Here is a 21,709-nt window from a genome sequence, read left to right as displayed (position 1 = left end):
TGTGGTTGGATGGGACCCTGTGCCTAGTTTGAGCCATGCGTTGTGAACAGTAGTGAGAGGTCACTACTGGGCCAATGTATTTGATTGTTAATGGGAGATACTCCAGGGCTTTTTGTCCCTCTGTCATACTGATAGTCAGTTTTTAAGACCAGCTGCTCTGTCCACCTGAATCCTGAAATGAGAAGGTATGACAGAGCTCAGCCAACCCACAGCCAACTCATGGCTTGAGCAAAAAGCAAGCCTTCGTTGTTATGGCCTCAAGAGTTTGGAGGCTGTTTGTTCCCACATTATAATCTATCCTGCTATTTATGGCATTCTCTTGTTAATAGTAAAGGTAGTGTGTTTATCTCAGTGTTTCATGGCAATTTCTGCTTTGTAAAGTTTCTACTTTTCTATTTAGTATGTATATATTCATGCTTCTTATGTCTTCTGTTTTAATATGTATCTGAGATTTGTTCTAATCAGGTCTGGTAAGACACACAGGCCTGGAAATCACTGTCACGAAGGAGGAAGTTCCCTAGGAACAGGAGGCATGCCACGAGGGCCACACAGAGGAGTACGAGGTCAGTCAGGAAGCACAGGGAATGGGGGAAATATGAGCAAGAACCTTTAGTGTGGGTTCTGCAGGAAGGAACAGGTAAGGCAGTGTAAGCAGGATAAGCAGTTTTAGGATTGGCTAGTTTGAATTTTAGTAGGCTCCAGGCTGGAGAGGCTGTCCCAAGTTGTACCTGGCCCTGGGTGATCAGCAGACGGGAGCATTTGCCCTGAGTGTGAAAGCCTGATCATACATGGTTGGGGTGAGGGGTTTGGATTATCTGGTTTGCACATAAAAGGCACACTTGCAGGGAGGTAGTTTGCTATCATGAAGAATCAGATAGCCCTGAGAAGGGCAGTGCCTCCTGGGTCAGCAAGACCTCAAAACTACAGAAAAGAAAGAGCATGATTAATACATCTCCATTATGATTTGAACCCTTTAGGGTTATAAAGTGGCCTTCCTCATCTTAAATAATGCTTTTTGGCTTGAATTTTACTTTGTTTGATGTAAGATCATGTCCTCTATATTGCTTTTTGTTTTTGTTGTTTTATCTTTGCCTGGTAAACCTGATACACCTCTGTCCTTCCCTGTTAGTTGCAACCTTTCTGAATCACTTTGCTCTCAATAGGTCTCTTATATACAGCAAATAGTTAGACTTTGCTTCATGAAATAATATGAAAATCCTCTTATTTAAAGAGCTGCATCAAGTCTGTTTAAAGGTATTGACCTCTGACAGATATGGTGGTTCTTAGTTCTATCATATTTTCTATTTTTATGTATAAGTATTTCAAATGTCTTTCAATATATTTTACTAACTTTTTATTTAAAAATATATTTCTGATATTTAGAAAAGTTGCATTTTTTATCTAGTGATTTACTTTTTAAAGTTCTACCTTTATGTAACATCCCATTTCCTTTTTTTCTTTAGACAATATTTGTTCTTATGATCTGCCTCAATAAAATTAGCTTGTATCTCCCTCCTCCTCCCTCCTCTTTTTCTGTCTCTTCCCATCCTATTTAATCAGTAGTATATCTTTTCTCTGGTTTTTGGCATTCACCTCTGTACTATTAAAAATGTTTACGTATTTGTATTTGATCTTTCAACTCTAAATATTATTTTGTGCTCCCATGTAGCCTATCTGAGGCAACTGTCAGTTGATTCTACTTTCTGCCTTCTACCACTCTGTTGATTGTACCATTTTTGCTTAGCAGTCTATTGACTTTCTCCTCTTGCGCTTGTATCTGTACCTTTGCTTTTTCATAGATATACAGTTAAATAAATTTACTGCTGCCTGTCTCTTTGCCAACCCCCCATTCATCTCTTGATTACCTGGAACGCATCCTCTAGTAGTTTTCTCAAGGAAGATCCACTTGAGTAATATTTCCTGGACTCGTACATGTTTAAAATGGTTTGTCTGCAGCCTTTATACATGAAAGGATAGCCTCGATGGGCATAAAGATTTTTTAGCCCACACTTCTTTCTCTCTTTCAGTATCTTGTAGATGTGACCCCACTGACTTCAGGCATTGAATGTGGCTGCCAACAAGTATGTTACCAGCCTGATTTTCCTCATTTTTTGCTTAAATATTCAAAGAATTCTCTTTATCTTTAAGACACAATAATTTTATAAGGATCTATCTTGGTATTGATTAAACTAAGACAACTTCGTTTTATGCAGTGTGCCCTTTCAATATATAGAATCAAATCTTTGTATCAGAAGTTTGCTTTGTTAAAATAGTTTTTAAATTCTTTTTTCTTTTCCATTATTTTAGATTTCATATTTTAGGCTCCAGTTATGTGTATGTTGTATGTCTTTCCCTATATTCTATATTTACCATTTCTCTGTAAGCTTTTATTTTTTGTTTCACTTTTTCCACTTTGCTTTTCATTTTTTTGTAAAGATTGATTTTATTTTTTTCTCCTTTTGTTTATTTTATTATGTTATGTTAATCACCATACATCATTAGTTTTTTTTTTATGTTATGTTAATCACCATACATTACATCATTAGTTTTTGATGTAGTGTTCCATGAATCATTGTTTGCATATAATACCCAGTGCTCCATTCAGTACGTGCCCTCTTTAATAGCCATCACCAGGCTAACCCATTGCCCCACCCCCTCCCCTCTAGAACCCTCAGTTTGTTTCTCAGAGTCCTGATTGATTGATTTTAGAGAAAGAGAGCACAAGTATGGGGAGGGCCAGAGGGAGAGGGAGAGAATCCTCAAGGAGACTGTGTGTGTGAAGCCCCACATGGGACTCAATCCCATGACCCTGAGATCATGACCTGGCCCCAAATCAAGAGTTGGCCACTTAACCAACTGGGCCAACCCTATTTTTCATTTTTATGGTCCTGTTTGTGGTCTGTTTTTTCTTTGCTCCCTTATAATTTAACTTCATTTCAGAAAGGATTTTTGACTCTTTTTTGCTTTTCCCCCTGAGTTTAGTCAGTTCCTGTTTCACATCTTCCTTTGAGCTTATGTGTCTCTGCTTTATAGTTTCCTGCATTAATGTGATACTTTTGTGCTAAATTAAAGCAGCACACACCTCACTGAGAGCCAAAATGCATATGTTAAATTTAACTTGAGCTCTGACCTCATTTGATGTTCCTCTTAAGAGTAAATCAAATGAATTAGAAGTTTAAAGCACAGAATATTTCATTGGTAAACTATACAAGAGGTTTTGGTACTTACCACGAAACCTGTGCTTGTTAGTAATCCGAAAACCTACTGTATTGTGATAAGCACAAATTGAGGCATAGCCAAAAAGAAAAAAATTAACAGGCAGCTTCCTTATTCCCTGGGTTGAGGTCTTCTTTCATATAGTCATACTGTTTTGCTGCCTGGAGGAAATATTGCCAGAAGAAGAAACAAAGTAAGCACAGAGAGATAGAACAGAAACATATTTTGAAGATCTCAGGTTGGCTAAAGGAGAAAAATGAGTATTTCTAGCTGTGTGAATTGCAATCTCAAATAAATCAGTATTCTGTGCAGAAAGAATTAGAGGAGACTAGAAATTGGATAGTCAACTAGCTTCTGCCAGAGTTAGATATTTGGCCTTGAAGCTTAGGGTACAAATTATAACTAGATTTAATATTATTCACATAGAGATGGTCTTGATCTTCAAAAAGAGGATATAAATTAGAAGAAAAGAAAGAATAAAAATGGGGGGAACCCAGGTGTTTTAAGGGCAAGAAAAGGCAAGCAGCCAGAAAAGGGGACATGGAGTATTCAGAGTGTAGGATAAAAAGGACTGTTAAATGTCCCTGTCCTAGTGAAGCCTTCTGCTGTTTTCCCATGGGCCTGATGGCCTGCTGTGTTTAGGAGATGGACTTAGTGACACCTGAATAAGAATTTCACATGGAACAGGTAAGTGCGTGGGGAAGAGAGTTAAGGACCCAGCAGCTGAAAACATTGGCGAGAGTGAGGGATGCAAGAGAAGAAGACAAGGGTCATGATGGATGGGCAAGGCAGGGAAGAGGTCTGAAAGGTAGTCCATAACCATAAGCGGTGATGCCCTAAACAAGACCAGGTTCGAGGGAACTATAGCCTCAAAAGCTTGGGTTTTAATCAAACAGACTTGGATTTGAATCTCAGTTGCCACTTACTAACTGGATTTCAATCACAAGTGATAGAAGTTAGATATAGCAGAAACTTGTAATGAATGATCATAACACTAAGCGCCATGTGCTAAGAACTTTACAGACATTACCTCCTAGTCTCACTTAACCTTCCTAAGAATTCCCATTAGATGGATTTTAGTCTCCCCAGTTGTACAGAAAAGTAATCTGAGGTTTCACATGGTAAAATGCCATGTTCACTGTCACAGAAATAGCTACAAGGTGGAGCCAGGGCTGGACCCAGGCCCCAAAGCCTGTGTTCCTGACTGTTCCATTGAACCAATTCCTTCCTCGAGATGAGTGTCCTGGCTTCAGGGACACACACAGCCCATGGCCACCATGATCACTCAGCCTATCGATTCCATCTGGGCTTCGGCCCATCCATTGTGGTGGTGAGGCCATCCCGACTCTGGGTGACATTAGTTAGGACTCTTGGAGACTTGGAATGGAAAAGAAGAAAGGGGAGCTTGATGCATGTGATCTCTGACCACCAAACCCTACTTCCAGGCCACCAGGGACCCACCCCATCCCTATCCCCTAGATGTCCTGTTTTTAGATACAACTTGTACAACCCACCGATGCCAAGCTAACTACTGAGGCCTCCCTGGTCCACGTGTCTATAAATCACCATTTACACTCCTGGTTTTCCTGAGCTGCCATCTGGGGAACTGTACAGAGTGGGAAGCATATCTTGAGGGGCTCTGACTCTCTAAACGATTGATGAATGTGTCTGTCGTCTGTCTTGTTTTCTTCCCACATCAGCAATCTTTCCACATGCGTGGACACTGAAGTACTGACTCCTTGAGGAATTCTTTAAAATCTTTGAAGGGAGCATTTGGGAGCTAGGCTTTTGTGGACAGTGCCGCCGCCCTTCCTCCTTCCATTTTCATTCTCACTTAACATTGATTGAATCTCTGTGACGAGGTGCAGCACAATTAGAACCAGGATGCTCACTGGTTAAGAATACAGGTCAGGTGCATAGCTAAGTGAGCGTGAGTATGAGGCAGCAATAGGAGAATGCAGAGGAGGCATGAGCAAGCCAGAAGATCAGCAGTGAGAAGTTCACTGGGGAGAAAAGCAGAATGTACGGTCCTTCACCGATGGTGGGACACCTGCCTTGTCAGTGTGGTCCGAGTTGATCCTCTAACAGATGCATGCAATGGGAACACACCCTTGTCCTGCAGGATGAGGCTGCAGCCTGGCCTCCTGGAGCTACACATAACTCGAGGCCTGCTCTCCCACTTGGGCCCAAATGCCTTATAGTGGGAACCGTGGATGGGGGGCTCTGGGAAGGGTAGGGAACAGGCAGAAGCAGCAGGAAAGACTCTTTCCACTGGGCGGAAGAAGCACAGTAGGGCGGGAGTGGGCTGGCTCCCCATAACAGTGCCCCGCCAGCAGGATTAGGGTCCACGGCCCTGCCAGGACCAGATTTTGTGTGCAGGGCAGCCCTGCATGGGAGATGCAGCTCAGCGGGAAAAAAACAGATTGGAGGGCCCACATGCAAACACCGTGATATATCAAATGAGGAACTGCGGGTAAATGCTGTAATCAGACTACGCGTCACTATTTGTGAAATGGCAGAGTAGTTCCTGTGTCCTGTTGGGGCCTGGGGAGGATGACACCCCTGGCTGCATCTGGAGCTCCTCAGGGGCTCCACGTGTGCTGCTTCCCTGCTCTCCCATCCCTCTTCACAACCAGAATTTGTCATGCTGATGTTACTGCTAATACACACATCCATGCTGGAATGTCTGCATTTTGTGATAGGAACTGGCATCAGGAATGCTCCTCCTCCACCTCTCCTCTCCTTGACCTTCCTCCTCCATGCAGGTTTGACCCTCCCTTGGGCATTTGCCCCCTACCAGCCATGCCTTAGAGCAGGGTGCCCACTCAGGTCATCACCCCTGCTAAGGCATAATTTCCCTGAAGGCAGGGTCTTATCTTTGTCTTCTTGGAACATTAATGCTCCTTTGATAGTCACTACAACTAGACTTGAAAATGCCAGGTTTTGGTCATGTAGGTAGGATGTGTACACTGTGATTGTTAGTCCCGTGTAAGACGAGAGTGTGTTCTGACATTTCTGCTTCAGTTTCCTTTCCCAAAACCAGCCCTGTCATGGCCAGCACCCCAGCCCCATGGCCACGACCACCATTCTCCACTTTTGCTACTAACAATAGTCAGCTGCATTACACCAATACCCCCTGTTTATTATCACTTACAAAAACACCAGCTCCTGCTGTTTTTTTTCTGCTGTGTGACCCAGATAGATTAGTTTGCTTTTCTTACCCACTAAGATGGTGCAAAGATGCAACTATTGCATCTTTGTTAGCTGACTATGGAGAAAAAAAAAAACATGTGATTAAATTACCAATGGCCATATGATGATTGATAGTATCGAGTCTGCACTAGAAGTGGAAGGGGGGAAAAAAAGGATGTCCCGATATTATTTTATACGCTCAAAGCCTCATGATACTGTATATACAACATAATTCGGCATATAATTAGGTCAATACGGTTAATACCTGCACTTCGAAGTTAACCGGGAAAGGATAAGATTTTATTTGCTCTTTAAAATGAAAGCTAGGCTTTTAATTCTTTGTCTGTAAAAAGCTCATGATGTCTGATGAATCGAATGCAGTGTGCAATGCCTCCGTGGATCCATCAGAAGGCCATTGACTCAGACTCAGAATTAGAGCCCCACAGAGCTCCAGCCCCCACAACAGCTCCCCCTAGAGTTGCAAAGAGTCCCCTTCAACACCCGGCACCCATCTCCGTGCCCAGGGGCCCTGCTTAGAGTTGTCCCAGGCCAGGACCCCAGTCCCGGCTCGCATCTCCCCCAGTTCAAGGTCAAGAGATCTGAAGTCTGCCTCCCACTGAGGCTTTACACAGAGAATACGTCCCAAGCTTCTGCTTTTCCCGTATTAAGCTTAAAAAAGAGAAGTAAAACTGGAAGCAAAAGCCTAAAGAAAATTTGGGGATTCTTTTTATTGATTTTTTAAATTTAGTTTATGTTTTGCTTCTCTCAGAGAGTAAGCTCTACAGCTTAATTTTTCAAAGGGGTGGAGGAAGCCATGATAATTAGGAATAGAATGTTTTGACGTGTGTGCATGAATCTAAAGGCGATGAGAGTAAATACAGTCACGTATTTCAGATGGACGTCAGTCGCAGGTGTGAACTTCTACTTACACATCAGGCCACTTTACCCCTCTGAAAAAAACGAGCATTGCTGGTGGAAAGTTCATTCGTCAACGTGCTGATGAGGAACCCTTCTTGCAGTTTTTTTCCTACAGTGAGATCCTTAATATTGTCATTTCTTGGCCATAGGCAAAAACTGGGACCTGACTGCCGCTCTGAGTGACTATGAGCAGCTCCGACAAGTGCACACAGCCAACCTGCCGCATGTGTTCAACGAGGGCAGGTGCCCGAAGCAGCCAGAGCGAGAGCCGCCCCAGCCCGGCCACAAGGTGGAGCGGCCCTGCCTGCAGAGACAGGACGACATCGCCCAAGGTACCTGGTGAGGGGCTGAGGCCAGGAACAGCTTCCCCAGAGTGCCATGGCTTGCATGGGGTAGCTGGGCGGGGGGGGGGGAGCGGGTGGAGGGTGCAAAGAACAGCAAGGTCATCACCTCTCCTGGGCTGCGGACACATCGGGCTCTCCGCGCACATCAAGCTGAAACGTCCACTGCAGCTTCCGTTTCCGGCTCCTCCCTCTGCCTCCAAAGAGCAGGAGGAGGAGTCCAGTTCCCCAGGACCCCACGTGATTAAAGGCCAGCTCTCCTCCTGGAGCCCTGGTCTCTCCAAGCCAAACACCTCTAGTCCCTTCACTTATTTCCCACCGGGTCTCCAGATCTCTTCATCATCAGCTCACTGCCCCGCGGGCTCCATTTTCTCTATTCTTTTTCTTAATTACAGAAGTCAGATGTGTTTATCGTGATGAAAGAAACAGTACAAAGATATATAAAGAGAACTTCAGCGTTTTCTTCCCCACCCATCCTAGATCTCACTGATGTAATAACCAACGATTACATCCTCGTCTGTCTCCTCCTTGCTTTCCCTGGGCTCTTTCAAAATGCATCAGGGTCAAATGCACATAATGCTTCTCAGAGCACTTGTTTCACTGAACAGTAAATCATGAGTAGAGGCTCAATATTTTATTCCACAGCCTACAATGATTTTTAAACCACTCCTGTATTAATGGTTATTCTGGTTTTTCTTGGGTTTTTTTGTTTTGCTTGTTTTCGATACTACTAGCAATGCTAAAATAAACAACTGTATGCCTGTGATCTTAGATACTAGTGCTTTTATTTCTCTAGGTTAGTGTTCCCAAAGTGGATTTGCTGTGCCAGGACCTGTGTATGTTTAATTCAATAACTTCAGGACTTTTTTCCCAGACGCATTTCTGCTTGCAATGTGTGAAATGAGGTATCTCCCTCCACTCTTGCCAGCACTGGACGTTTTTGTAATGGCTTTACATTGCTTTTCTGCTGTGAAGGGTGGAAAAGGGTGTCTTGTTTTAACTTTCATCTTGTCATTTGTTTGTTAGCCAGTTGGATTTCCCCTTCTGCAACATGCCTGTTCCCATACTTTGCCCATTTTTCTATTGATTTGTTTTCAGTTTTCTGATCAACGTGTAGCATCCTCTGTGATTAAGACTAGGAACATATATTTTTATATGTGTATGTCTTTCCCGGTATATCATTTGCTTTATGACTTTGTTTACAGAATATTCTGCCACACAAAATGTTTCTATTACTATGCATTCATGGCTGAGAGGTGTCCTCTTTCACTTTAGAAGGTCTCCTGGAGTAGTTACTGAAATATGTTCCTATATTCTTTTAAAATTTTGTTCTTAGGTCTTTTGATTGATTTGAAATTTTTATAAGTAATAAGGAAGAATCTAGTCTTGCTTTCTTCTGGATCAAGAGTGAGTTACTCTAGCACATTTATTGAATAAAACATTCCTTACCCACTGAACTAAAATGCCAACGTTGCCATATATTAAATTCCCAAATATATTTGGATCTGTTTCCAGACTCTGTCAATCCGTGCGGTCACCCATCCTGTTACCTTAACTCTGGTAGTTCATATGCTATACTTTCTGTTAAGGCAACTCCTTTCACTGATAGTCTTTTCCAAAAATTTTTCACTATTTTTGGAGGTTTTATTCTGCCATATAAAACTTAAGCTTGGAATTCTGGTTGGAATTGGATTGAATTTTTATTTTAAGAATAATTGGCATATTGTAATATTGTTTTCCCACTCAAGAACACTAAATATGCCTCTCCATTTAGTCAGATTCTAAGATTTTAGACATAGAGAAAAGCGACTTACTTTTTCCATATTTATGTTTTATGCAGTAATTTACAGAAATTCTCTTATAATATTAATCATTTTTTCTAGGAGAATATCTTGGGTTTTCTAAATATGTATGTATATATGGCTGCCCCTGCTGTTTTTGACTGGCAGCAAACCAACCAACCCATTATTTTATCCTCCCATTGAGGAGGCTAGAAGGACCCTCCTCTCTGCTTCCAGAGAGGTTGATGGATTCAGAGCCTGATAAATGTAACTGAAAAAAATAAGTCTGTCACATAATTCCATTAATTGAGTTTTTTGAACAATCCTATGTACTTTTTAAAAATTAGAAATTATAGTTTCTGAATTAGATATATGTATCCTTTACTTGAGTTCTTGAAATCATAGTGCATGCACTAACAGGGAAAATGAATGTCTACATATTATAAATTAGGGGTCAGCAAGCAATGGCCCATGAGCCAACTCTGGCTACTGTCTGTTTTTTAAATAAAGTTTTTATTGAAACACCCTCAATGCCCATTCATTTATGCATTGGCTAAGGCTTTGGTTTACAAAGCTTAAAGTACTTATATCTGTCCCTTTCAGAAAAGGTTTGTACACCTGTTTTTAAAATACCTAGGATTTGTTTTAATCAGATAGGATAAGATAGGCAAACATGGAAAAGAATATCATGAAGGAAGCTGTTAGACTCACAGTTCCCTAAAAGCAGGTGGCATGGCACACTATGCAGGACCACATGGGGAAGCACCAAGGTTGGTCAGGAGGCAGAAGGGACGGAGAGGAAAAATACGGGCATGAGTTTTATTTTGATTTCCTTGGAAAAGGCAAGGCAGGGTAAACAGATTTAGGATTGCCAAGATTGAATAATTTCAGCAGGCTCTCTGGGGTTTAGGAGCTATCTTTGGTGGTCTTGTACCTTGCCCTGGGGTGCAGAGACATATTGCTTGCTGGAGTGTAAGAACCAGATAGAAGAGGTGGTTCAGAGTATGGGCTCTGGATTGGTTGGTTTGCATAAGAAAGGCATGCTCCTTTCCTATGAGTCATTTGCTCTCAGAATTAGCTATTCCTAGTAAGAAAAGCCTCTCCCCAGTCAGGGATACCCCAGATGCCAGAGCATCAAGAATACAGAAAATAAGAAAATATAGTTAAAACACCTCCCCTGGCCTGAATCACAGATCAGTTTGAGTTGGTTTTGTCAATAGTTGCAGAATTCTGTGCGTCCTCTCACTGTGTTTTTGTTTAATATCTGTATTTCTCTGGGGCATAACTCTGAACGTGGTCATTCCTGTAAAACAATTCATTTATACCTCTAAAAGAAGGATCACTGAGTTCGTGTTTAAAAAATCAATGTGTGTGTGTATCTGTGTGTGATTACATATATGCATTCATGGAGGTGGTGGTGGGGAAGACTTTTTCTTTTTTTAAGATTTATTTATTTATTTTAGAGAGAGAGTGAGCAGAGGGAGGGGCAGAGGGAGAGGGAGAGAAAGAATCCTCAAGCAGGCTCCCCTCTGACTGAGGAGCCCAACGAGGGGCTCAATCCCAGGACCCTGAGATCATGACCTGAGCCAAAACCAAGAGTGGGACACTCAACTGACTGAGTCACCCAGGTGCCCCCCAAAAGGCTTTTTCATTCAGACTCCAAATATTTAATATTTGGAACTGCTTAATAGCATCATATTATACTATAAATCACAATGTTCCTAAGGTCCTAATAGCATCTCATCGATTGACAAAGAGGTACTGAATGATAAGCCATGAAGGAGTATGGATGACCCTGCCCATCAGATTCCAGCTGTTGAGAGCAGCATCGTGAGTCTGCCCAGTGGATTGTGGGGTCATGTAGCACCTCGGGTGTTAAAGAATGTCTGATGTCCATCTCCATCAGGTCCCAAAGGGTGAGGCAGTTCCTACTTTCCCAGATACAGAAACAGTAGTCTGCAGCAAGAGGTGAGACATCAGCATGGCTTGTGGGACCTGGAGAATATGGCAGAAGGACTTGGAGTCTCCTCTGCTCCTGCTCTCGAGAATGTGGACCAAGTGCAGGAAGCAACGGGGCCATCCCCAGTGGTAGACAAGCCAGGCCCTACGTGCTCCATGTCTCTTCTTTCTCATGGCTGGTGTGGTTTAACTTCTCTTTGCCTTTCCTCCAAATACAAAATAACTTAGTCATCATGGTCTCAGAATCCAACTGAAGATGAATCAAAACTACTCATTTTAAAAATACTCTGTCTGCGGGACTCAACCACTCAGTTTAATGCCCAGATACTTGAGGCTTCTGAGAATTAACTTTAAATTTAAAACCAACTTACCCCAGGATCAAAAGCCTCTTGTTTTTAGTCTGCTGTAGCAAAATGATTTTAATGACATTTTTGTCCACTGCTCTTGCACGTGGGGAAGTAGGGAGCTCTCCTTCCGGCTGAAGGCACGAGCGTGGGTTTTCTGTGAGCTCAGGTGGGCAGAGACATGCTTCAGCGTGGCATCAGCTTACGCGCAGAGCCTGATCAGTGCGCAGGCTAATCTGAAATGAAGTGGCAGTCCTCATGACCTGAGTGGATACACTTATGAATTTGCCACAGGGCTTAGACAACACTCATTCAAACACTAGTTTGAATTTTGTTTTCCTGAGCAAATTGAAAGAGAAGTTCTGCCTTGCTAGAAGAATTCTCCATTATTACAAATATTGATTGCAAAAAGAAAGTGTCCCCCTAACATCGTGTATTTAAGACTTCTTCTATTATGGTAAATGTTAGCTATTAAGAGCAGGGCTTAAAAAGCCAAGTATGTTTCAGTGCCAAGAGAACAAAGACATCTGTGTTTTTGCTGTGGCGTTGAGATCACATGATTTTCTTCACGGGGCAACATTAGGTATATCAGAGGAATTCTTCACTAAACTTCTCACCCTTCGGCTGGAAACTCCAGGCAGAATAAGACCAGAGTAGACGGGCACTTTCTGAGTGCTGTGTCAATGGCAAACTGAGAAGAGAAACAGGGGCTCCTGTGTGGCTCAGTTGGTTAAGCATCTGCCTTCAGCTCAGGTCATGATCCCAGAATCCTGTGATCAAGCCCCGCATCAGGCTCCCTGCTCGGCAGGGAGCCTGCTTCTCCTTCTGCTGCTCCCCTCTGTTCATACGCACTCTCTCTCTCTCTAATGTGTGCACTCTCTCTCTCTGAAATAAATATAACCTTTAAAAAAAAAAAAGAGAGAAGCAGATGTGATGGTTTTGTATGTTTGTATTTGGGGCATCATCGTCATGTGGGATATGTTTATCAGAGTCCCTTTAGTAAAGTAACCTCTCTTACAACCCAAGCCACATGGGGAAAGCCTGAACCAATTGCTTCTTGCTTTAAGTATATGAATATGTAAAACAAAGCAGTGTGGCTTGTGGCCTTCTGCCGAGCCCAGGGCAGCTCTGTTGAACTGAGTTAAATGTAACTTAAGACCCAAAAAAGCAAGACTGGTGATCTTTCGTGATGCTGCTGTGTACTTGCGTAGTAGACCTGCAGCTCGCCTCTTTGAATGGTTTCACGACTCAGAGTGAGTAAGTGCCATATGCCAGGTAGTGGTAATGTTAGCTCAGCAGCAGGGAGGCCTGCAGGAAGAGTGACAGGCGTGCGGGCGAGTGTGTGTGTGCATGTGGACACGTGTGGGAGCGTCTTTGTGCATGCACGTGTGTGTGTGCATGCATGCTCGCAGAGCCACGCACCCACCCCACTCAGTTCCTGTGGTTGTCCCCCCCCTCCCCCCCTGCAGAAAAGCGACTCTCCCGGGGGATTTCCCACGCCAGCTCGGCAATCGTCTCCCTGGCCCGGTCCCACGTGGCGAGTGAGTGCAACAATGAGCAGTTCCCCCTGGAGATGCCCATCTACACATTCCAGCTGCCAGATCTGAGCGTGTACAGCGAAGACTTCAGGAGCTTCATCGAACGGGACTTGATTGAGCAGGCGACCATGGTGGCTTTGGAGCAGGCAGGTGAGTGGCCGGCCCCCGGCAGGCCCATGTTGCCTGGGCTCAGGGAGCAAGCGAGGCTGGCCTGACTTAGATCAGGGAGCAAGGGAGAGGCATGTTGTCTGACTCAAGTGTTTTCAATTCAGACTCCAGGTACTTGCAGCAGACCCCCTGCTCTGCAGACAAGCTCTGCTCCAGCCCAGCACCGGCCAGTAGGGGTGGATGACAGTGTGGTGCTGAGACCCCTTGAGTTTTCCCTTTGTTCCCAGACCCAACCTGCCTAGGCCGGCCCCCTCTAAAGAGGACTCTCTGTGGTTTTGCCTTACTTTTCTCCTGTTTCCATGTAACCCTCCCGTGGGTGTCGAATGAAAGGCAAGACCATGGGCTTTGAGAAGAATAGGAGACCGTCACTTCCTGTGGACATGAGCAAGTTAGTAACCTCCCTGAGCTTCTGTTTTCCTGCAAAGATGGGAAGACAGGTGGCGGCCCGGTGAAGCTATTTGAGTATGAAATGGCATGTGCCTTGTGTGGCTGTCATCTCCTGCCCTCCCAGCCTTCCCGGCCTCCAGGTTGAAGAGACACAAACCCTGACTTCACTCTCCCCCTTTTTCTTGGCGTGTCTTCTGACATCCCAATGAGGAAGAGATCTGGGGAGCAAGCCAGACTTGTCTTCTTTGGAGTTCCTCAGGACAAAATAATTAGTTCAAAACAAATGTCTAAAGCAGATGTAGGTTCTTCCTGAGACAGAGCAAATATCCTATCTTACTCATAACCATTTTCATTATATATCTTTGCAAAATCACATGTTCAGGGGCTTCTTGGACATGCGTCCAGAAGACTTCTATGCCCTTCAAAGGCCTGGCACCTGGAGGTGCTCCTGTGTGGCACCTCCCAGGGGAATAGGAAGGGGAGCCTCTGACTGAGCATGGTGAAGAGACGGTGTGTTCAGGCCTTCAGTCAACTAGTTCTGCTCCGTCAGGGAATCAGGCTTATCTCAGCTCTTCACCAAGACACAACTGAAAATGCCCAAGCCTTTGGAGTGTTGCAGAAGACTGAAGAGAAGGGTCTGTAGTTGGTACAATCTTAACATTGGCAGAAGGACCAGTCATTTCCTACCAATCCTGGTAGCAAAGAGGCAAACAGTGAGAGTAGCTGATGGAGAAAGCTACTTATAAAAGGTGTGCCTTCTAGGACAAAAGATTCTGAAAAAATAAATATTCCAACCACCTTCCTCCATCATCCAGGCTCTGACCAGTGCCTCTCACCAGCAGAAGGGCAGAGAGCAGAGAGCCCATTGCTGGGGTCCGTGCAGGTCGGCTTGTGGGTGCAGAGTAGAGAGAGCACGGATCTGCAAGGCAAATGGGAAGCATCCAGGAAGTTGACACTTGGGTGTTTTCACCAGATCCAAGCTTCTGTGTATACTTGGCTTCCTTCCATTTCTTGTAGAACAATCCAGGAAACATCTTCATCCACCTGCTCCAAGAAGGAAAGCACAGAATTCACATAGACAAAGGAAGGGATGGTGGTTAGTGGGGCCTTATTTGTGCTGGGCATCCTGGTGACTGGTCTCAGCCACAGGACTCAGGGGAGCCTCACCCATGGGATACTTGGTTTGAGAACAGGGTCCGCACTCCCAGTAACTCACTGAATGTGATGTTGTGACTGCAGATGACTTGTTTCCTCAGCTGCGACAAAGCTGTCAAAAGCAACCCAAAGACTGACACCCACAGCCCTGCTCTGTCTTCTCTCACGGTCACTGATCAACAGTCACAAAACAGTTCACCTGGATTAGCAATAATCCTAAACCACTCGCTATGGAGGCTGGCTCTTTTAAAGATGCTTCTATGTGAATAATTCAGATACGAGATTTTAAACAAAGGGTTCACTCTTCATACAGAAGCGGGAATTGGTATAGGTTAAGAAAGAAAAGAGCTTCATGAGCTAATTTCTCTCGACTGCTACCCAGCTGGGACTTTATAACCTTAGGTCCTGACAATGGCTGGTAGCACCAGTAATGGTGGCTGCTTCCTTTGAAGGTGGAGTCCTGGTAAAGGGCGCAGCGCCCCCCTCTGGCACCGGGAGAGCTCCCTCCTTCAACCCTGCCATGCTTAGCAAAATCCTTTACTTCTTTGTAATGTCTTTTCTGTTATTTCTTCCATATGTTACATTTTTATCACTTACATCTTACCTTCTGGATTTGTATTTTAAAAGGGTACTATTGTACTCCAACCATCCAGCCTTGGAAAGCACCTTTTAAGAACCCAAAACTTACCAAGTGAAGACGCTAAATTCAACACTGTTTCTGTCACATGCCAAGAGGATGGAGAGAACGGGCAGCAGGGATCCCCACCCAGCACTGGGAAGGCACCCCATCCATGCTGCAAGAAGCCTTGGGGAGGCTGGTTGGCTGCCCACCCCCCCGCCCCCCCACTTTGGGAAAATGCCCCTGGAGCAGCGAGAGCCTGAACATCAGGACTCTGCCTAGCACAGGGAAATGAGAAACTGAAAAACAATGTAGGCATAAAGAATAAAGGTGTTCATTTCCTTAGCATAGAATTGACCCCAGCCTGCCATCCATATGAATTCTCTTGACTTCTTTCTTCACCTTCCAAGCAGGGGTGTGGACTAGATCATCCCTCAGGCCCTTTCTGTGCCCGTATTCTGGTGAGGACCTTGGCTCATGTCAGGTGAGCCCCAGATGGCCCCCCAACCCATCTGGGTGATGAGTATGGCCCACTAGGAGGCAGACTTATTCTCTCCCACCCAGGCTGTGCTCCTGTTGTTCAGGCACCACTGTTAATGTCCATGGGGAAGATGGAGCTCTACCATGAAACAGTGATTTGAGAAAGCTGCTCAGTATTGCCAGGTATAAAGTGCAAATTCCTCCTTGTAGTAATTTAATGCTCAGGACAGTTGTGGATAAGCTGTTGATATACATGTGTTGTACATCTACTATATACATGGGAGATTGATATAGATGTCTAAAAAAATCCACTTGCTCGAGGCGTAATTCTAGCTGTCTTGGGAAGGAAATATCATCTCTGTCACAGAGTCTCGGGGTGGGGGGTGCTTTCCCTGCCCTTGGGACTGCAGGAACCGGGGTTTATGTGGTCCAGAAAATTGGGAATAAATTGACCTTCATTCAGTTTTGCCCCTGGTCCATCACAGGGGCTTGGCTCTACTCTCTCAGTGCCTGCTAAAGCATGGGGCAGCCCATCTATTTGAGGGGCCTCTGTATTGAGTGGGGTGCCAGTCCTCACCTCCCACAGAACCCGCAGTGCCATTCTCCCAGGCCTTAAATCCCTGCAGGGTACAGCCTACTTCCTCCCACCCCATGACAGTCTTGCAAGCAACAAAAGGACAGGTCTTCAGTACATACAAGTGCTGACCTGAGAGATGAAGGGAAAATGCCTTTCATTCTTTAATGATTACCTGCCATGGAAAATACAAGAAACCATAAATTTCTCCATCGGGTTATCTTGCTTCACTTATGTGTAAGAAGACTCCAAGATCATGGGTCTTCTGGTACCTTGTCCAGAAGCCCACCACTGTGGGCAAGATGGTGTGTGATGCTTCAGCGGGCCTGTGAACCCAAAGGGCAGAGGCATGTCTGTGTAATATAGTAGTTACTGCATACCTGAGAAATTGAAATACAGATGTCAAAAAATATTTAGGGACCCCCTTGACTTGTGGTGTTGAGTCTCGGCTCCATGGAAGGATAGTCAGATTGAAGCAGATCTGCCAGGGAAGTGGTGGGATGTGCAGATGTTCCAAAGGCTTCTGAGTCAGCCCAACGTGGCCAAGTCCCAGGTCAGGTGGGAGAACTTGGCCCCATTACTTGGCCTTCTTGAGCCTCACTTTTTTACATTTCGAGTCAGGGATGTGTGAGAGCTGCCAAACCAAGACGAGTTCACCCAACACAACCCTGTGCTCCCATGAAACAGCTCATTGCAGGTGCTGGGGCCATGACTCTAAACCACACAGGTGAAATTCCTGCACTTGCAGAGATTAAATTCTAGTAGGGAAGAAAGACGATAAAAGGGAGACCATAAACGTGAAGTGAGGCGGTGAGGACCGTTGTGGAAGGGGTAGGAAGCAAGGTAGGGGGGTACGAGGAGAAGGGAGGGAGACTAAGGCAGGCCTCTGGAGGGCAGGGAGGAGGGAGGGATGGAGACATCCGGCTCTGGTGTTCCCAGCAGAAGGGGCTTGGCCTCAAAGGCTTGCACACTACGTAAGGAAGGCCAGGCATGGGAGCAGATGGAACAGGGGTTGGAGGAGTTGGAAAGGAAGGCAAGGGAATGGTAGCCAGGGGCCCAGGGAACCATTGTAAGCCCTGGGGACTAACTGTAGGTCGGAGGTGCAGTCCCAGGAGGATTTTGAACAGGGGAGTGACATGTTTAGATTCGCATTTGATGCATTCTTGTGCTCTGTTGAGAATGGAGTCTAAGGGGGCAAAGAAGAAGCAGGAAGAGCAAGGAGGAGGTAGCTGCTTTAGTTCAGGGGAGGAGGGGTAGCCAGCGCCCTGGGGGTAGCAGTGGAAGTCACAAGAAGAAGCTAGATACTGAAGCAGGATCTGCTTTGAAGGTGGACCCACGGGACTTGCTGATATACTGGATGCGGGCCATGGCAGAAAGAGCTGAGTCAAGCATGACCCCAAGAATGTTGCCCTTCCTTAGCATGCGGGTAGATGACAGTGCCGTGGGGAGATGCAGACCCCTGGGGGAGGGGCAGGTTTGGGGACGATGGACAGGTCAGGAGGGGCAGGCTAGGTCAGAGATCCTGGTGAGACTTGTGACATTGCTGTCCAGTTGAACATGAGAGTCTGGAGGTCAGGAGAGGCCCGGGTTAAGGATATAGATGCAGGAGTTAGCAGTGTGAGAAGAAATCCCTGGGGAGAGGTGAGCTTTCATAGCAAGCTCCCACCATAGCCCCAGCACAATTCTGCTCTGTCTTGAATACCGGGTGGATGAAGGGGTCTGGAGCCGGACAGAAATGCTAGGGAGACAGACACAGAGAAAAACATTTCGGTCCCGGGGGAGGGACTTGCAGAAGCACAGGCAAGACCCAGAGAAGGGGGATCAGTGACCGTGGGTGGGGGGGGTCTCTCCATAAGGGCAGTGATATTAAAAAGAATTACAGGGTCACGTTCAGGGCAAGATGTGCTCGCCTTGCTCCTGGAGACTTGTCACGTTTTATTTTCTTCGTGGGTGTTGAGCAAAATGACATCTTATTTTAAACTGTGTGGTAACCATCTGTTACAAAGCTCGAGTTAATTGGTCCCATTATCGTGCATGAATCAGGAACATTGCTTGGAAAAGGCAGAATGAGTGACTAATCGCTCCTCACCCATAATACCACCAGCCTCCCTCGACAGAGTTCACCTGCCATTTTCTTCTCTGCAGGCATTCAAGTTTTGTGGGCTTTTTTCCATTCACAGTGCCAGTTCCCACATTTGTGTGTCTGTCTTCTGTTCTTAAGTGAAGTTATTGTGTGAGGAGATTGAATGACCGCTCTGTCAAAGCTAGAAATAGGAACTTTGTACCATGTTCCCAATCAGACTACTTGTGTGAAGAACGCCTTAATCGTGGGCATCCCAACCTGGGTCTGGCTGGAGATGTTAGAATAGCACCGAGCCATTTTTGGTTCTCCAGAGGTTGGAAAGCACTGGCATTTATCATAGCTGGGTCATCTTCCCAGGGTGGTCACATCTGACTGACAGTCCTAGGAATGTTCTCAACTGCGTAAGAGTCTTGACTTCCGGAAGCCAACTAAAATCAAGCCACTAAGCCATGGCTTCCATCCCCCTAGCCAGATACTAAATTTTGTCATGACTCAGTTACCTTCCAAGTGTGACTAACTATGTGGGCTACAGAGAGATTTAGAAAGTGATACATTCTCCAGAAGAAATTTGAATGAAGGGAAGATGCCCCATTTAAGATGGTATTAATTCTCAGACCCAGAAAGATTACTTCTAGGTATACGCCATTCCTTCTAGATGAAAGATAACTTCAAGATGCGCAAGATTTCTTCCAGAGGGAAGATGACTTCTGGCTGTGCTGGTGAATTTACACCCCTGAGGCTCCTCTCCTGGGATGCCGGAATGCCCCACCACCAGGTGGAGAGCAGCCCCCATCCCCCAGGAGAGGAAAGCTGCTTGGGATCTGACATGAACCAGATCCTGCTCATCGAGTATGCCTTCATGGTGTGCCCCATTTGAGGTAGATGAGCAGTTCATGGGCTGAATCACTATTTGTTTTAAGTTCTTGAGGATAATGAGATATCTAAGACACGTGCTGGTTTCCAAAGCATCCTCTGCCTGGCCTAGTAGCAACATTAGTGACCAATCCTATGACATATTTTCTAGCAAGTGAACATGGTGGCATATAGGAAGGTAAGAATGAGAATCTGGGCAAGAACATTATGTAAATTGTATAAGATAAGCACCTTTTCAGGTAGCATTCCCACCCCCTGAAACGTCAGGTGCTTTCCCTGTTTTATATAAAGCCTCAGGTTGCTGAGAATGTTGGAAGGCTTTTAATAATTGGGGGGAGATGGTGCTATTTACATTGGATTCATGAAGTGGACAGAAAAAAAATGGAAGAAATCTATCTTCTAGAGGTTCTGGAGGATGAGAATGGAATCCTACCAAAGGCTTCTAAAAGCTACAGTCTGTCCCCCCACTTCTGGGCAGGGCGCCTCACCTGGCCTGCTGTGACAGGCTCAGGATTATGCATATAAATCAATGTCACGGTGTCCCTCAGGATCAGAAGGTCATGCTTTCTCTAGGTCATCCTGCTCCTTTTCCTCCCAGCACTGGGGAGCCTGGGGCTGCCAGGACCCCACCTTTGCAGCTAAGTAACTAAGGTTCCAGCTTGCTTGATAGCTCTTGTTAGGGGAAGCTCTTGGCAAATAGAGACAGCTCTAGAGACCTAGGTGCTTCCTACATGGCCCTCTTCATAACATGCCAGGTTCCTTCTTCAAGACCAGCAAGAGGATCTCTCTCCTCTCTTCTCCCTCTCCCCTTCTCTGCCTTCCTCGCTCCTCCCCTCTCTTCCTTTCTTCTCTCTCCTGTCTCTGACTTCCTGCCTCTCTGACCACCATATCCTTTTTTAAGGTCGTCATCTGATTAGGTCGGGCCCACCAGAATAATCTCCCTTTCAGGTCAATTGAAAAGTCAACTAATGACCTCTAAAAAAAACCCTTACATTGCCAGGAAATGTAACCTAATCATGGGGGTGGCATCCCACCCACACTCAAGGGAAGGGGATCCCTCCCCGGGAGGTGGGTATCTTAGGGTCACCTTAGAAGTCTGCTTACCACAGATGCAGTGTTGTTATTTGCATTCTGACAATTCCCCTATGCTTAAAGTTCCAGAATGGGAGCTTAAATCATGTAGAATATATTATGGTCAAAGGAATTTTCCCAACCTTCTCCTGTGTCATTAGCCGCTTCACTTGGATCAGTAGTATATCTGGGTTGAATCCCACTCTTGATGGTGTCAGATCCAAAACAGCATGTTTTTGCATCCTCTGAGGAAACCAGGCCTTCTTACTGGGCTCTCTTGAAAGATATGGTCATCTGGAATGGGGTGGGGTAAGCGCTACGATACTGTGCTTTTGATAATAACAGCCATCATGTATTTGTGTAATATCTACAGTGTGCTAAGTACAGTATTGGTATTAATGACCTCCACATCTCCCATCAGCTGCTCATATGATTTCCACTTTACAGGTAAGGAAGGGGAAACTCAGAGAAGCACCTCCACTCACCTGTGGGCACCCAGCCTATAAAATAGCAGAGCCATCAGAACCCGGCTCTAGGTGCCGCCCACCCTGGCCTTTCCAGGACACCTCCTCAGCTCTGCTTACAACCTTGCAAACTGTAACCTTTTCCTCAGGCTATTTTCTGCTGACAAATTATTTTCCAGATAATTGCATGATTTCTTTCTTGCCATTTGCAATGATGTGAATGGAGCTTGAGTGTATTATGCTAAGTGAAATAAGTCAGTCAGAGAAAGACAAATACCATGTAATTTCACTCGTATGTGGAATTTAAGAAACAAAACAGATGAACATAGGGGAAGGGAAAAAAATAGAAGGGAAGCAAACCATAAAAGACACTTAATGATAGAGAATAAACTGAAGGTTTATGGAGGGAGGTGGGCTGGGGATGGACTGAGTGGGTGATGGGTATTAAGGAGGGCACTTGTGTTGAGCACTGGGTATTATATGTAAGTGATGAATCATTTAATTCTACTCCTAAAATTAATAGTACACTACATATTAACTAACTAG

The 21,709-nt window shown here is 45.1% G+C and overlaps 1 protein-coding gene across 1 annotated transcript in view; it reads left to right on the top strand.

Moving 5' to 3' along the window:
* OTUD7A (OTU deubiquitinase 7A) overlaps positions 1-21,709 on the top strand; it is a 373,732-nt gene that overhangs the window by 267,746 nt on the left and 84,277 nt on the right. The window contains exons 5-6 of the mRNA XM_032391280.1: positions 7,476-7,658; positions 13,221-13,439. Of these exons, the coding sequence (XP_032247171.1) occupies positions 7,476-7,658; positions 13,221-13,439 (402 nt within the window). The remainder of the gene's footprint in view (positions 1-7,475; positions 7,659-13,220; positions 13,440-21,709) is intronic.

Source organism: Phoca vitulina, unplaced genomic scaffold (genome assembly GCF_004348235.1).
Source record: "Phoca vitulina isolate PV1807 unplaced genomic scaffold, GSC_HSeal_1.0 scaffold61, whole genome shotgun sequence".
In the NCBI taxonomy this organism is placed as follows: Eukaryota; Metazoa; Chordata; class Mammalia; order Carnivora; family Phocidae; genus Phoca; species Phoca vitulina.
Note: the sequence above shows the minus strand (reverse complement) of the source record. Positions and strands in the feature narration are given on the sequence as shown.